The 17,301-nt window shown below is 38.6% G+C and overlaps 1 protein-coding gene across 12 annotated transcripts in view; it reads left to right on the plus strand.

The window, feature by feature from the left end:
• The window catches only part of TPK1 (thiamin pyrophosphokinase 1), a 354,405-nt gene that overhangs the window by 305,373 nt on the left and 31,731 nt on the right, over positions 1–17,301 (plus strand). Inside the window, exon 9 of one of the 12 annotated variants that reach the window (XM_058723965.1) lies at positions 8,386–8,447. The exons of the other annotated variants lie outside the window; for them this stretch is intronic. Coding sequence (XP_058579948.1) covers positions 8,386–8,402 — 17 coding nt within the window. The 3' untranslated portion in view covers positions 8,403–8,447. The remainder of the gene's footprint in view (positions 1–8,385; positions 8,448–17,301) is intronic. 12 annotated transcript variants of the gene reach the window in all.

A 17,301-nucleotide genomic window follows, 5' to 3' on the forward strand; every position in this document is an offset into this window, starting at 1 on the left:
ATTATGAGTGATTTTTCTTATTTTCAGCCTTTCCAAAATACTGTTCGTGTAACAGAAACGCAGGACACAATAAGGTGTCTCCTGTATAGGAGCCCAAATTTTGAACACTTCTCCGCTTTGTCCTAGTAAAGTGACAAAGTGCATTCTCCTCAGCATTAGCGAATTGTAGCTGCTGTCAAGTGACTCCTTCATAAGCCACCCAAGTCAGCCATTTCCTTAGTTGAATGCATACTCTTGGGTTGTTATTCTTTACCGACTGCTAGGGCAGTCCTCAGCCTCACAGGAGGGCAGTTCAGGTGAGAAATCAGCAGTTCAAACTCCATTCATATATTTTGTGGGAAACAGAGCGCATTTCCTAGTAAACTGAAAGACTCTAACTAGCGGAGTAATACCAGCATTCTTTCTTGAATTCCCTTGAGGTAGAATGGACCGGACGACCACTCTGGGCACTCCACTAGAGGTGATAGATACTGGGAATGAATCTGATCTTGGACTTTCAGGGGTATTAGTTGGGATGACTGTTGGATGCTTCAGTCTCTGGCACAGCGTGCAGGGAAGCAAACATTCTATCATATATCCAAGACTGTCTTAGCCTTTTCATAAATAAAATGATTCATTTTGCAGCTGGCAACTAAATTGCTCATTTTAAAATGTCTTGGGAATTTGTTGAGGTTGGCAGCCGTACTACTTATCTGAAGATGCCATGGAAAATTCTCATTTGCTGCCAATCCTGTGTTTTTGTGAGCGAGAGTTATCTATTTTGTGATAGAAGGGAGGAAATATTGCCCTAAGTTTTGGTTATATTTAGTGTGTCATTATAACTTTTGGTCTTATTAATACTTAGATGATTTTGGATAGAGTACTCTCAGAATATTTTTGCACATCATTAAAAATTATATATCATGTCAGGAATTGGATGAATTGATGACAACTTGGATAAAATATGACCTACTTTGCATATATATAAATATTTCAAATACTGTATTCAGGGAGAAAAGTGTAGCATTTTTTTCCTGTTTCTTTACAGTTACTTGTACTTAGAAGGACAGTCACAAACTTAAGGCAGCACTGCTTTAGTTTATACCGTTAGTAATTACCACAAAATCTCTTCATCCAGGATAAAATATTACATTGCATCACTTAAAGAAAAACCTACTACTCTATCACTGTCTTCCACCTCACAAATAAAATCTTCAGAAATCTTCTCTTCTGGTTTCCATGCCACTTACCATCCTTGTCATTGATTATGAACTCCTACAAAATAAATATAAAATTTTAAATCATCATTAAAAGTTATCTTTGCAACCACTATTTGGTCAAAGTAATGAAACGTAGAAAATGAAGTCCCATCATGATCTAACTGCCATAGGTTATTGCTTCTGAAAATTTGGTATTTCTCTTCCTGGAATTGTATGCCTTCATTATTGTTACTGTTTGTGTGTGTGTGTGTGTGTGTGTGTGTGATACATTGTGAAAGGTCATTTCTCTCTTGCAGCTTTTAAGATTTTCCTTTGGGCATTGTCTTTCTTCGTTTTGATCGTGAAGTGTCTGTGAGTCTCTTTGATTTCATCCTACTTAGAATCCCCTGAGCTTCTTGGATGTCTATATGTATATTTTTAACTAAAAAAATGTTCATAATACATATACTCTTTTATACATGCTTTTTTGACTGAAAACATGTGATGTATTCTTAAATATACTGCCCTATGTTACAAAAAGAGAGCCAACAAATTGGTTTAGTGCACACATAGTATGATGTTGTTTAGAGCCACCATGATATATTAAACTAATTCCAGTTTGAAATATACGTGGGTTATGTTTAGATTTTTTTTATTATTATTACAGTGTTGTAGTCACAACCTTTGTACATGTATTTGTGTGAACAGTCAAGAGGACTCCATGTCCAGAAGTGAGATGGTTGGATCATGGGATATATCTACATTTATATTCATATAGATATTGATACACACTTGCCAAAATGAATTTTCTTTGTCAATCTAGTGGAGGAAATTGTCGTTTTAATTATTTGGGAAATTATTACTTAATTATCAGGGAAATAGGGCATCTTTTTTTATAAGGCGTAAAAAATTTTTTCATTGCCTGCTCATTGTCTTTGCCCCTTTTTTTGTTGGATTGTTCATCTCAGTTGTGTGAACAGACTTCTCTTAGGGATATTGAACTTCCATGTAGTGTAAATTTATTTGTAGTTTGTGTTCTGACATGGTGCGCTTATGTGCTCATTTTACCCCAGAAAGTTTTGAATCATTTAAAGAAATTTTTTGAAATGCACAAATGTAGAAAAATAATTCTCACATTTCTACCATTCAGAATTCACAGTTCTTTAAGTTTTAGTTTCGTTTGTTTTAACTTAAAGAAGTAAAACATTTCATACATTGCCAAGAAAAGCTAGTCCTCCTGACCACCACCCCAGACCTCATTTATCTATCTTCTTGAGTGGTAAAATGCGCTCCATAAGCCTCTAAAACTTGTTACGTACTTGTGAATGCTTGCATGTGTTTTTATACATAAAGTGTCTCTTGTAAATGAGGGCAAGTGTTATATAATATTCAGACTTTTATTACTGAACAGCTTGTTTTTGAGATTGATTCTTTTAGATATATATAAATTTAGCTAAAGATGTTTAATTTTTAAGCACCCAAATTTAGTAGTCTTGAATGTCTTATCTGTAATAGACTTTCTTCCTGTCAAAGTATAAAATTATCTGAGTTTCTTCTTTTTTTCCCTATTTTTTGTTCTCATTTAAAATTTTGATGTGAATCATTTGAAATTCATTTGAGGGTTAGCAGTAATGTAGGTAGGGAACTGATGTCATTTTCTCCTCCAAAGTGCTGGCTGGTTTGCCTCCAGCTCATTCATAGTTCATCATGTGCTTACCAATTGAAAACATTGCCTTTATCAAGTATACAGTATCCAAGTACATATGATCAGGCTCTGAGATTTTTCTATGCGGTTTTTCCTGTCCCTATACTGTTTTTGGTAAGCATAGCTCATTCTTCCACACACTTCCCTTGCTGTGCTAGTTACACTTTAAATGAGCTTTAGAATTGTTTTATCATGTTCCTAAAAGAAAATCTTATTTTTATTACAATTTCACTGAATTTATAACTATGATTAAGGGAATTTTTCATACTTTTAATTTGTTCTCCATGCACATATTCATTTATTTGCATGTTCTTTCATGCCCCTTTGGTAAAATTTTATAGCTTCCTTCATATAAGTTCAGTAAATTTCTTCCCAAGCTCATGTATAAAAATTTTTGGTTGCAGTTGAGTGTAAAATCTTAGCTTTCGTTGTATTTTCATATTTTCTGTCTTGGTAATATTTGTATATTATTTAACTTTATCAAACACTCCAGTTGTTTCCAGTAGTTTTTAGTTGATTATCATAGGTTGTATAGGTTTGCCGTCCATATATCTTCTTTGGTAAATAGTGTTACTTCAAATCAGTGGTTCGCATCTGGGGCAGTTTTGCTTCCCATGGGACCACTGGCAGCATCTTGAGACCTTTTAGGTTGTCACTGCTAAGGTGTTGACCTCTACTGGGCAAGACTAGAGAGGCTGCTAAACACCCTGCACGTACAACTCAGCCTTCAGTGTGTGATCAGTATCCAACCCAAAATGTCTGTAAATACCAAACCAGAAAAAACCATGGTTCAAATCTTTGGCCTATTTTGTATTGGATTGTTGGTCTTGATATTAGTGAGCTATGGGAGCTTTTTATGTATATTCTAGATATGCGTCCCCTTTTTGGATATCTGTTTTGCAAATACTGTCCTGTCTGTGTCTACCTTTTCATTTCCTTAGCAGTCTCTGATGAAGATAAAAAGTTTCACATTTTAGTGAAATCAAATTTAGGGGCACCTGGGTGGCTCAGTCAATTAAGTGTCCAACTTCAGCTCAGGTCATGATCTCACAGTTCATGGGTTCGAGCTCCGTGTCGGGCTCTGTGCTGACAGCTCAGAGCCTGGAGCCTGCTTCAGATTCTGTGTCTCCCTCTCTGTTTGCCCCTCTCCTGCTTTTGCTCTGTCTCTCAAAAATAAACATTTTTAAAAAGAAATCAAATACATTGATTTTTATTTTATAATTCATGCTTTTTGTATCTTATTCAAGAAATCTTTGTCTAACCCAAGGTCAGTAAAATGTTTTCTTGTATTATTGTCTAGGTTTCATAGATTTTGCTCTTATATTTAGATCCATGATTCATCTTGAGTTAATTTTTGTAAATGATGAGTTAAGGCTTGAGGTTCATATTTTTGCAAATGGTTGTCCTATGTTTCTAACATCATGTATTGAAATACCCCCCCCCCCCCCACCAAGTGGATTGCCTTGAAATCTTTGTCGAAATCAATTGTTCATATATGTGTGGGGTTGTTTCTGGACTCCCCATTCTGTTCCGCTGATCTCTATGAGTAACTGTCTCCTGTTACTATAGTGTCTCAGTTATTCTAGCTTTATAATTAGTCTTAGAATCAGGTTGTGTAAATACTCTAACTTTGATCTTTTTAACAGTATTGAATCTTCTGGCCCAAGAACACCGAATAATTCTCCATTTGTTTAGGACCTAATTTCTCTCAGCAATGTTTTATAATTTTTGTTGACATCTCCTGTAATCTTTTATCAGATTTATCACTATTTTTCTTCAAGTAATATTAAATAATAACATGTTTTGAAGTTTTAATATTAGTACTATATTAGCTTACATCAAAAAAAGGATTTTTTTTCCTGTCTTTTCTCTTTTTTTTAAGATTTAGAGTAACAAATGGAGATGTTGTACATAAAATGCTTTTCCTCCTTAACTCTTAGTCAAATGCTACGCATCCATTTGAGATTCTACAGGGAAAGGACCTTTCCTCCACCCTCCTAGGTTCTGTGGCAGGAGCCTGAGAATTAAAATGACAGAAGACAGATGAACAAGAAAAAAGCATACAGATTTTAGGTGATGTCAGTTTTTTATGTGCACATGGAAGCTTTCCTATAAAAAAAAAATGAAGACCCAAAGAAATACGTAGGCCTGAGAGTCTATATACCATTTTAACAAAGAACAATAAATTGTGGAGGCTTGTCAAGACAAAGGGAAAAGGCGTTTGGGCTAAGGGCAGTAAATTGTGGGAGAGTGACTAGGAAATATATGGAGGGAAACTAGTGGAAGAAAAGGGTTATTTTATTAGGTCTGTTTATACAGATTTGTCTTGGCATCAACTCCTTGGCTCCAGTTCTCTTCACGGTGCAGGGAGAGCCCCTGACTCATGGGAAATGTACGCCCTGCTTTCAGGTACAAAGCCAGAGGTCAGAGAGCCCTTCCTGCACCTGCTATTTCTTAAGTACCTTCAGCTCAAAATAATCCATGTGTCAGAGTGGCCTGTTTTGGGTGACATGTTCTGATTCCCTTCAAGTTGTGGCTCTTCTCCATGTCTCTAGATGCAGTTTTCCTACAAAATGCCAATATAGTAAATGTTAGAGCAATTATTCTCTCTTCAGTTAATTTGATAAACACTAACTTCCACTCGTCTTTATTTATTTATATTGGGCTATTACCGAATTTAATTAAATCTCTTATGAAATTGACCTTATTTTACCTTCAACATTTCATGCATCTTGAGGCTTCTCTTGATAGCACATGGCACGATGCCTTACACACCTCATGCATAGGGCATGGAACTCGGTCACTGACGCTTGAGTGCCGAAAGACCGCTTTCCATAAGAAACCTTAAAATAGAATTATTTCACTGAGGTAGGATATTTTAGGATAAACATTGCTTATAGGATATTTTAGGATAAACATTGCTTATAATGTTCTTGGCTAGCTTATTGATGATCTGACAATTCACTGACAATTAATTATTAAATTACTGTTTCTCTAAAATACATGTCTGACAGTCATTTCCTTTGGAGAAACAGAAGGATATGGTGAAATAACATCAAAATGATAAATCACGGCAAGACTGGTAACATTCTTTTTCAACAGACTGAATATAAAGGTGCCTGGAATTTATTTTCTGCGTCTTTAAACTCGTACCAGGTGTGATGAAACATAAAAGCTGTGCATCTCAGTCACTTCACATAGATATGGTACTTACCCTAAAATGGACTCTTGCAATTAAAGTTCTGGTGTGCTTTATACCAGAAAGAATGTTGCTGCTGGTAGGGGAAGGCACTAGAATCCTACTGAGGAACAAAAAACTTAGACGCAGAGGAACCATCTTGACAAAGAAAAAACCTGTACATACTCGTTTTAACACTCAGATAATAGAGCATTTTAAATTAAGAGCCAGAAAGTGAACGTGACAGTTAAGCTGGCCAGACCAACCTCCAGGAAAGCCTGCACTCACTGGGAGCTTCTCCTGTCGGACACCATCATCCACCAGTGGGCACACGCTGAGCGGTGACTGGGATACAGGTATTTGTAGGTCTGGACCTAGATGCAGGTGTACAGAAGGATGTACACATATGTGCCCATTTAACAAAGTTTATACTAGGGAAATCAGTCAAAGATTGAGGGCAAAATTTAAGTAGGGGGGAAAAAAAGAATAGAAAGTTATAATGGACCATCCCCGTAAGAGCATCAGGTTTTGTTTGTTTGTTTGTTTGTTTTTGTTTTTGTTTTTATCAGTTGCTGATGAAGCCATCTAGCTCCTTCCCTGCCAGTTGGACTGGACTCCCTTGCCAGGAGCAGGCAGAGGTAGCACTTGAGAGGGAGTCCTCGGGTGGCCTAAGAAATGGTACTTAGTGCCTGAGGAAGACTTTGGCTTCTAGTGTAAAAATGCTGGTCAAACTAACAACTGCACCAAAAGACTACAAGTTTGTCTCCCCAGAGCAGGAGAAACTCAGTTGGCCTGACAAACTGAAGTTGTTGGTATTAATAAGGAACAGGAAAAAGTAGTGATATTTCACATCTGAAAATAATTCATTGATTTATCAGCACTCTGAAAAGCCTTTCAATAAACAAAGTGTATTATTAGAGATGGTGCTTTATCACAGCCAGAAAGACTTGACATACCTTTTATTCTCCACTTCTTATGATGTTATATATTATATTCTAAAGCATTGCCTTAAATAATGATTTTTAAAATAAGCTCATTTAGAAATTATGCTGGTGACATAGTAATGTTTTATAGGTTAGACTTTTTTTCTCCCCCTCTTCATCAAAAAGTACAAACTCTTACAGTGCTACACTGATGAAGAATTGGTTGGTACCAGCCTCACGGCTGCTGTCTAAAGTAAAGGCAGGGCATGTGGAAAAATCAACAGCCCATCCCAAGTCCTCGGTAATAAGTGTTTCATCAGCAGAGGATGAATTGTGAGTGGATCACACAACAGTGGAACACTACCTTTGTGTCTTACTAGCACTGTTCTAGAGGATGATCGATACTTGCAGAGCTTTGGGGCTCAGTGAAACATCTTTTTAGGTAATAGTTTTAAAAGTCACTTTTGGGTTTCACTCCTACATCACAAAATAAATATTCTGAACCAGTCTTCTCACAAGTAGCTTAGATTATTTTTCTTCAAGGGCATTTATGGCATCCTTCTATTTTAGTTGATATTTTTCTGCCTGTTTTTACTGACTTTACATACTCTTAGCTTATTCTCATCCCTTTAGCCATTTGCCTCATATTATCTACCAAGTTGTAGCTGTTGTCCACATCTGTAAACTTATGGGCCTGTTTTCCAGATTATTTGTGAAGTAAACAAACATCCTGACAATCAACCATTCATACCTTTTGCTGGGAGAATTGATCCCTTCTCTCTTCTAATGGAAGACCCAAGCTAATTTCCTGTTGAAGACCAAAGTCTTTATCCTGTCCCAAAGACACCAAACCCTACTCCCACCCAATTCTAGGAAGACCCAAGCTAATTTCCTGTTGAAGACCAAAGTCTTTATCCCAACTGCACACGAAACCCTACTCCTACCCAATTCTATGGTGAACCGAGAATGTTGTGGCCAACCAAAACAGAACAGCGAAAAACACTTCTTTGTAGAACCTTCACAACGGTCTTAAGAAAACCACCACACACACACATACACATATGTGGGTTTAACTGCTTCTCTCCTTACATTTCCTTTTCTGAGCCCTCAAAGAACTCAAGAATTTTAGTCAGGTATTTCTGTTTTGAGTCTGATTTATGAACTCTTCCTTGTCTGGCCAGGTGCCGGCCATATTCCACAATTCATAATCTGTCAACAGGAGTAATGGCCCATTTCCAAAGGTGAAGCGTAACATTTCTTTCTGCATGCATCCGATAAACAGATTGTGTGGCTGCTCAGTGATCTATCTGGAGTGGGCTGAAGAGCACATTAACCTTTCGGTACACCCCCATTTTCACTGTGGTTCTTTTCTTTTATGCTCTTCATTTTTCTTCATAAAAGGCGGACCTGATGAATAACACAACATCCAATCACTAGGGAGCAGATTGCCCAGAATCTGGAAGGTGAGTGGGCCGTGGTACCCAGTAAATTTCAAAGCATCTCAACCTTCAAACCTTTGCATAAAATGCCATTCGATGGGTATAAAGTTTCAGTTACACAAGATGAGGAAGTTCTAGAGATCTGCTGTACATCGTGCCTACAGTTACGCACTGTGCATTTAGAATTAACGGTACTGCATTGTGCATTTAAAATTTTGTTAAGAGGACAGGTCTCATGTTAAGTGTTCTTGGCACAATAAAAAGGAAGGAAGAAAAGAAAGCCATTGAGATTAAGAGGAGAATTTGGTTCGGTTTTGTTCTGGTTTGATTCCTCCATAGTGTGAGCTTCTTCTGTAACACTTGATGGGGAGGAATCCCGTGGCTCTTTTCTTGTCTCTGTTTCTAACACTAGACTATAGATGGGCCTTTGCCTTCTAGAATTTAGGAGGCTGACATCTTCAGGCAGAACGTCTAAAATAGATAAGCTTCAAGTACGAGGCCCCATTTGTTTCATTGCCATGAATTCTTTGTGAATACTTGTGGGGTAGCTCTGCAGAGATAGAACATTTCTGTTTTTCCAGGTTGGGACAGGACTGTAGGAGACAGTCAGTACACTGGCTGGTGTAGGCCAATCTAGCCAGCTGAGCAGGAGCACAGAGATGTAGACGATCTTGAATGGATGCATGATAGGAGGGGCACTCAAAAATCATCAGGCACAAATGCTAAGATAATTCACTTTCCAGGCAATACAGGGACTCTAGATTCTATAAGGTTGATGTAAACTTACCCAAATTAATCATCTACATCTGTGTCTGTGTGTGTGTGTGTACAGTGTGTGTTTCACACTGGAGTGAAAGTCAAGCTTCAGAATTAAGAAGGAAATAAGTGAATTAAAGGGAGCAAGGGTATAGAATCCATTCCAGGAATGGGGTAACCAGAGAAAGCAAAATGAGATAGTTTGATCGCTAAAGAAGATATCAGTGACCGAATTGGTGACCAGAGGTTTTTTTTAATTTTAATTTTTTTTTTAGGTTTGTTTGTTTATTTTTGAGAGAGACGCAGAGTGAGCAGGGGAGGGGCAGAGAGAGAGGGACAGAAAAAATTGCAAGCAGGCTCTGCACTGTTGGCACAGAGCCCGAGGTGGAGCTCAAACTCACAGACTGTAAGATCGAGACCCAAGCTGAAACCAAGAGTCAGACGCTCAACCGACTGAGCCACCCAGGCACCCCTATTTTATTTTTAATAATGAACCTTGGATTTCAAGAAGGAAGGAAGGAAGGAAAGGAAATGGGGGGAGAAGAGAGAATAATGGCATGTGAAAAGGAGGGCTTAATTTTTAAAAGAGTGGCTTACCTCAGTACTTCTTACTCTTTAATGTGTCTTGTTAAAATGCAGACTTTCATTCTTCGGTCTGAGGGGAGGCGGGGGATTCTGCTTTTCTAATGAGAACTCAAGTGATGCTGTGTTCTAGGCACTCAGGATCTAGCTGGGAGACCGCGTCAACACATACGAAACTAGTCATGATTGTTTGGGTCCCTCTCTATAGAAGTGCAAAGAACACAAATAAGTGCTAAATAAATAGCAAGATACTTTCCAATAAGTGCAATTAGCATCTCTCAGACTTTAAGGCTGCCGCGTAGCCTGAATGATTAGGAGATCGCTCATTAGGAAAAAACGGTGTCATTTAGTTCGTGTGAATAAATGCATTGACAAATTAAAATAAACTTAAGTAACTAAGAAAATATAAACGGAGAAAATAAGTCAGAACCGTCAAGGGTTATTATTATAGTTTCAGTTAAAAAACTGTTTAGATATCTGACATTTTTATACACACACTCACAACTCTGCTGATACGTAGTAAAGAAAGTAAGGTCTTGTTCATTATGTGCACATTTGTTGCATCCCTTAAAAAATCTGAACACACGTCCTAGCTTGCGTTTTGATCTTTGCACTTCTGTGGGAAAGGAAAGAAGGCATGTGGCTTTGTACTCCGCTGATTCTGTATCCCTCTGTATTCTGCACATATTTGGCTTTTCTTTGCTTAAGAGGCAGAAAGTAGCTCTTATGTTTTAAAGATAACTTGAGAATGACCTGATGAGGAAGTTAAATGTCTCTTTGTGAAATAGAAACCTAAATCTTGTTAGATTAAAAGAAACATAAAAAGATGATAAATTTATTAATCAGGTTTTTCAACATGGATCCCTGAACCTACCAGCACAATGTAATAAAATATAACATGCTTATCACAACCCGTATTGTTTGATCTTTTTCATTTTTTGACAGAGAAGCAGAGGGCCTTAAACTCTACATTGACTTTTCACTGCAGACAAAATTAAGTTATTATAATAATTTTTATCATTATAGATCGGGGATACAGACGTCAGCAGTAGAATTATCTATGCATGGAAATTGCCTGTGTGTTTCTTTACAACACTCTTTAAATCTCTAGTTATTTAAAAACAAAAGTTTTTCTTTAAAGTGAGGGGAAATACACAGAATTAAAATAGGCAACAACCATACCATACAGGCATTTAAGTTAAGATGGTTAAATGGAGTTCCAAGTGTCCGGAGATTCTTACATTCCCCATGATGAGGGTAAAGTTACTGAAGACTATAAGACATCATCAGCATAAGCATGTTGAAATTCCTAGCATAATCACTAAAAGACTAGAAACGGCGTCTGACTTCCAGTCTAGTAGACAGACACCCAGGTAGATACCTAATTAGTTGGTCTCTGCCAGAGAGGAAGCGGTGCTGTAGGAAGGGGGCTGCTGCAGGAGAGCCTCTTGGGGATGAGACAGCAGACATAAGACAACAGACGTAAGAAGATACAAAAACGGCAAGAGTTAGGACTTGAAACTAAAACGGAGAAAGCACTTCAGAAAGTCAGATCAACTGAAGGAATTAAAAACGCCAAGGTAATGTTCTTATTCCAATCGAAGTTGGGTTCATAGTAAGATCAAGGACAGCGTTTGGGGGTTTTAAGTGCATGGAAAACACAGATTTACTCCACTAACAATGTCTGTTTAACTCAAGGTGACAAGGTAATGGTTACTATCTAGGTATTTATTTAACGTTTATTCATTTTTGAGAGACAGAGACAGAGCATGCCACTCTAAAATATAAAACTCCGTGTTTTTAGTATATTCACCGTGCTATGCAGAACATTTTCATCAGCCAAAAAGAAACCGTGTATCTATCAGCGTTCAGTCCCAGTACGTCACTCTTCCCTTCCCTGGCAACCGCTCTCCCACTCTCCGTCTAGAGACAGAGAGTAGATCTGCCCATTCTGGACATTTCATATAAAGAGGATCATACAATGTGTGGCCTTTTGTGTCTGGCTTCTTTCACTTAGCATAAAATTTTTAAGGTTTAATCAATGGTCGCATGTAAGAGTACTCCATTTCTTTTTATGGCCAAGTAATATTCCATTTTGTATGGATATACCACATTTTGTTTACCCATTTATGTTTGTGGACATTTGGGCTGTTTTCACTTTTTGCCTATTATGAATCATGCTGCTGTGAACATCCATGTACAAGATTTTGCGTGAGCTTACGTTTTTCGTTCCTCTTGAGTGTGCACCTAGGAGTAGCACTGCTAGATCATATAGTAGTTCCATATTTAATTTTTGAAGAAACTGCCCAACTGCTTTCTTCAGTGGCTGTACCATTTTACGTTTCCACCAGCAGTGTGTAAAGGTTCTATTTTTTTCCACATCCTCACCAACATTTTCCTTTAAAAAAAAATAGCCATCATAATGGGTGTCTGTTGGTATCTCACTGTGGTGTTGATTTGCATTCCCAACGATGATGACCAGAGATGTGGAGCATCTTTTCATATGCATGTTGGCCAACTGTACATCTTCCTTGGAAAAATACCTATTCACGTCGTTTGCCCTCTCAAAAGTTGTGTTGTCTTTTCTTTTTACTGTTGTGTTCTTTATATATTCTGGTTAATAGACCCTTATCAGATATATGGTTTTGGAAATACTTTTTTTCCTGGAGGCTGTCTTTTCATGTTCTTGATACCGTCCTTCGAAGAAAAAAGTTTTTAATTTTGACAAAGTCCAATTTATTTTTTCTTTGGCTGCTTGCACTTTTCTATTCTTGAATCAAGCTATTTTTATTGAAATAAGATGCTGTTTTACATTTAACATTCTTGTCTCTCAGTTACCCATAATTTAGATGGTAACCTATATTCATTTCATATGGATCTTGTAGCAGATTGCCATAAACTTAGTGGCTTAAAACAACACAGATTCCTCATTGTACAGGTTTGCAATTCAGAAATCCAAAGTGGGTTTCACTGAGCCCATCGTATCAGCTGACCCATGTTTCCTTCTGGAGAGTCTGGGGAAGAATCTGTGCCTCTGACCTTGGCCCCTTCTGGTGGCCTCCTAAATTCCTTGGCTTCTGGCTTTCTTCTTCTATCTTTGAAGCTATTGATGCTTAATCAAGTCTAACAGTATGTCACTTTGACCTCCTCTCTCCTCTTTTAAGGGACCCTAGTGATTACACTGGGCTCACCTGGATAATCCAAGGTAATCTTTCTATTTAAGGTCAGTGGATTGGAAAGTTTAATTCTGTCTGCAGCCTATACCCACCCTGGCCACGTAATGTGCACAGTCACAGGTTCTGGGGATTCAGGAGATGGGACATCTTGGGGCAGCTATTACTCTGTGTATCAGCCCCTTGCTGCTGACCGTGCTTTACTGAAGCTAGACACTGTGGTACATCTGTTGACAGCTAATGAAATCGCAAGTACTCAGAAACTGGCTATAAATAACTTTGCTCTTACCTCTACAACCCTCTTTGGGTTGTGGCACAGCTTATAAGGGCAGAAAGCTTACTAAGTATGCAGATTGTTGATTCTTAATGAGCCTGTTTTACAATTCCTAAACCAGAAGTTTCTGTTCTTGTAATCCTGGAGGAAGGTAGCTCCAAAATTTGGCATTACGGATAGCAGTCTTAAAACTGGCTTTCAAGGAGTGGATCATGTGGGCAGGAGCTTCCTTCAAAGATAGCACGGTGCAGTAGGGCACGGGCTTTGGAGTTAAGCGGTAGGTCCAGGACCAGGTTTCCTCTCACCTGCTTTGTTGGGGAAGTCCACTGGAATTCGACTGTATCCAAAAAACCCCAACTAGACTTTTACGAATATGTATGAAACTCTGCTACTGTGTGGTAATGTATCTCAAATATCTCTAAAAAGGTAGATTCATACTTTTTTTAAAAAAATGAGAAAAAATAGTGCTTAAATTGTCTAAAGCAGTTTAAATACACTTAGCCATACTATTTAGCAACTACTGGTGCCTTTAGGAGCACATGGTAAAGGTCAGCATTTTAGAATCACTTTGCTGGTGTGATGCTAGCGGATGAAAGGGTTCTCTCCACCTGCTGCTGCTGGAAGCCACCACTAAGAGACTGACAGTGAATTCTGTGAAGTCTTCTCTTTGATCAAAAGGAAAAGGAGACGACAGACAGGCCGACCTGTTTACTGCTAAACTTTCCCTTCTGGCCTAAATACTAATCTATTGCCACACGTAGACGGAGGGGAAAAGACTAATCTGAAGACGAATAGAGTAGCAAGTGGATGCTCGCAGTGATGTCCATAAAATCTGATTTTTTCTATCTCTGGCTGCATCGAGGTGTCTTTTATCCTGGGATATCTGGATGGTAAAAACTAAGATTATTATTAAAGAGGGCAGTGGGCAATTTAGGAAGCGCCCTGTCTCCCTGTGACAAAAGCTTCGCTGCTAAGCACAGTAATTTATGTTGATGAATTGTAACTGTCAGAGTGTCCAAAGCACTTCGTGGGGGATGTTTCTGACTTTGCATTTCTCATTCATGCGCTCTGATGTATAAACTTCTATTAACAACAACAACAGCAAAAACACCACAAGTTTCTGCAGATATTCCTAAATTGTCAGAGTAAGAATAATAACAGATTATTATGGTTTCCTTTTCCCCTCAAAGTTGGTAAGGATCTTAAGGCAGAAAGAAGTGCTAGAGAAAGAGAGCATTATTCGAAAGACTTGGGGTTTCCAAGAAAAGAAAACAGAATGTCAGAAAAATGGAAAAAACATTTCCAAAATAGGAAACTACGCACATACCAACAAGAAGCATGAAAGGCAGTGGGAAGCCATGGTAGATAAACCAAGCGGAAAAAAAGAAAGACGATAAACAGGGCACAAAGTCACACAGACTTAAGTTCTTTATGTTGACGGTGTCATGCCTGGTGGAACAAGGGGCAAAAAGTGATAGATAACATTTCCATTCAAGTATGAGCTTGCAAACTTCGATTCCAGTGATCTGCCACTGGGTGCACTAGCTGTTGGCCCAAACGTGCCGTGTTTTATGCTTCCTCAAAACCCCGTGATTTAAAACCCCGTCATTGCTCTTGCTCGTACACCTGCATCTCAGGTACGATTTGGCCGATCTGAAACGGCCCTGGTTTCATGGCACCTGGTGTGGCGCCACTCAGCCTCTTAGAAGAGATCCATGGAACACCCAGATGGCCACGCTCCTCGTGGCTCTCAGTGGGCTTGGTGCCAGCACGTTCTTCTCAGTCGAGTGGCAGACACGCAAGACGGCGAGCGTGCAGAGCCTCTGAAGGCCTCACCTGGCACGCTGTCCCCTCTGTCTGCATACCATCGGCCAAAACAGTCACACAGCCGAGCCCATGTCAAGGGACGGAGAAGGACAGTCTGCTCTCGGTGAACGTTCCTGCAGAATTGGACCAAATTCTGGACCAAGAAAGCCTCTGTGATAGATAGTAAGATGATATAGGTAAGGGGCGCCTGGGTGCCTCAATCGGTTAAGCGTCCGACTTCGGCCCAGGTCACGATCTCACGGTTTGTGGGAGCCTGGAGCCTGCTTCGGATTCTGTGTCTCCCTTTCTATCTGCCCCTCCCCTGCCCACGCTCTGTCTGTCTCAAAAATAAACATTAAGAAGGTTTTTTAAAGATAATATAGGTAAATTTATAATGTCATTAAGTGAACGTCTTGAAGACAAAAGGCTTTAGTTTTTCAATACCTCGTGTATCAACAGTCTTAACCTATGACACAGATACAGCTTTTGGCTTTCACGTCTCCGTCCCCTAATTGTTCTACTCAAGAAATGATCAAGTTGTAGAAACCTCTTCACTGTCGGTACTTTGTTTTTAATTGATCAGCTTTCACTTATAGCTGTAGGTATTTGAAAACATTTTTTGCAGAAAACAGTTGTTGGAGAAACGAATGAATGCAGCTACCTTGGCCACAAGAATGGAGATCAGTGCTCTGCTAATCATGAGCTCCCGGACTGAGCCATTAAACACTACTAGCTAGACATTCTCAAGCATCATTTTCTCATGTGGGCACTTGACTACATCAGTCAACATAAATAGTTCATGCTTTCAGAAGAATCATTTAAAGCCTCGGCTTTTTGCTAACAAAGGATAAATAGTTATCATCTTATCAGAGCAACAGTGTATTTGGGTTTGATGCAGAAGTACTTTATTCCAGCTCCTACTTTGATATGTTCTATCATAGTTGTCAGATATTCCTAAAATACTGCTTTAATCCAATCAGCCCTTATAAAAATTTACACAGTGGTTCCCTATTGCTTAATACTCTGGAATTAAAATCTTTCTTCATCAGGTTCTCTCTAGGCCCATAAATGTGTCTCTCAGAAGACAATATCACTTTGCCAAATCATAAATATTAGCGGTGACATTGAGCGTATGTGGTGGAATACTACTTAAATAGGGAAGAGCTTACAGACCATCTCTTCTCCCTGTGTTTGCACACCCAAGAATACACATTTTGCACCGAAAGCACAGTGAGTGGTGCATTGTGGATTGTAATTGCTTTAAGGTGAGTAGTAGGTTTTAGGGAACGAATGGAACAGCCAAAGGCAGGACAAATGTTGTGGCTATTAAATAGAGGATAGCCAGATACATAGAGAAACTTGAGTAGGCCACAGTTTCTTGTCCTGAGCTTTGGTGCTAATTGTCAAATTCAAAAGTGGATTCACAATGTGTCACCTGTAATTACACAGGGTTATAGTCTCATCTAGAATAAGTCATGAGGGCTGGATAGGACAAAGGACTTCGTGGCTTCTAATGTTTATGATTATAACATTAGAAGGTGGTATGATTAATGATTCTTTAAATTAAATGTCACTAATTTGGATTGTGTGATTATTCATCAACCCTTTTATTATCTAAAGAGAAAGAATTTGCATAGCAGAGTAAACAATGGGTCATTTAAACTATTTGGAGAAACAAACCATTTTCAAGTATTTTAGGGTACATTTACTTTCTTAAATGAATTCATTTATAATTATTCTAATTCATCCATCATACCTTTCTGCAACTCCACCTACCACAAATTGGTCCTGGCTTATTTTGCTTTGTTTTTAAATCTTAAACTAAATATTTATCTCTGACTAAATACATCCTTAGAACTTCGTAATTAGGAATATTTTGCACAAAATTAGGAATATTGTGGCCTACGCATGCAACCTTAATTCTCTATTTTGACTCCTTAGACTCCTTTTTCTGAGCTGATTTGGTTGTGCTTGTCAAGACACTCTAAAGCAGTCTGCTCACATGGCCACACGCTATCACATTTGCTCAACTGAAACATGTCTGACAGCGATACCAAGACGATGGAGGTTTGGTTCCCCCGGCCTTGGATTCATCTCCCCTTCTCCCATTAAAGCTCTTCTGGATGTAGGTCTTAAAAATGGGAGATGAGAGAGATGAAATGTGGCTTAGAAAGGGAATAGGGTTGGTTGGCTGTGGGTTTGTATTATTTTGTGATTCACTTTAATGCCCTTCTAGACAAACCGACAACCTCAACAAGCTATTCAAGCCTGGAGGTGGTAGTTGCTA

Source organism: Neofelis nebulosa, chromosome 4 (genome assembly GCF_028018385.1).
Source record: "Neofelis nebulosa isolate mNeoNeb1 chromosome 4, mNeoNeb1.pri, whole genome shotgun sequence".
Taxonomy (NCBI): Eukaryota; Metazoa; Chordata; class Mammalia; order Carnivora; family Felidae; genus Neofelis; species Neofelis nebulosa.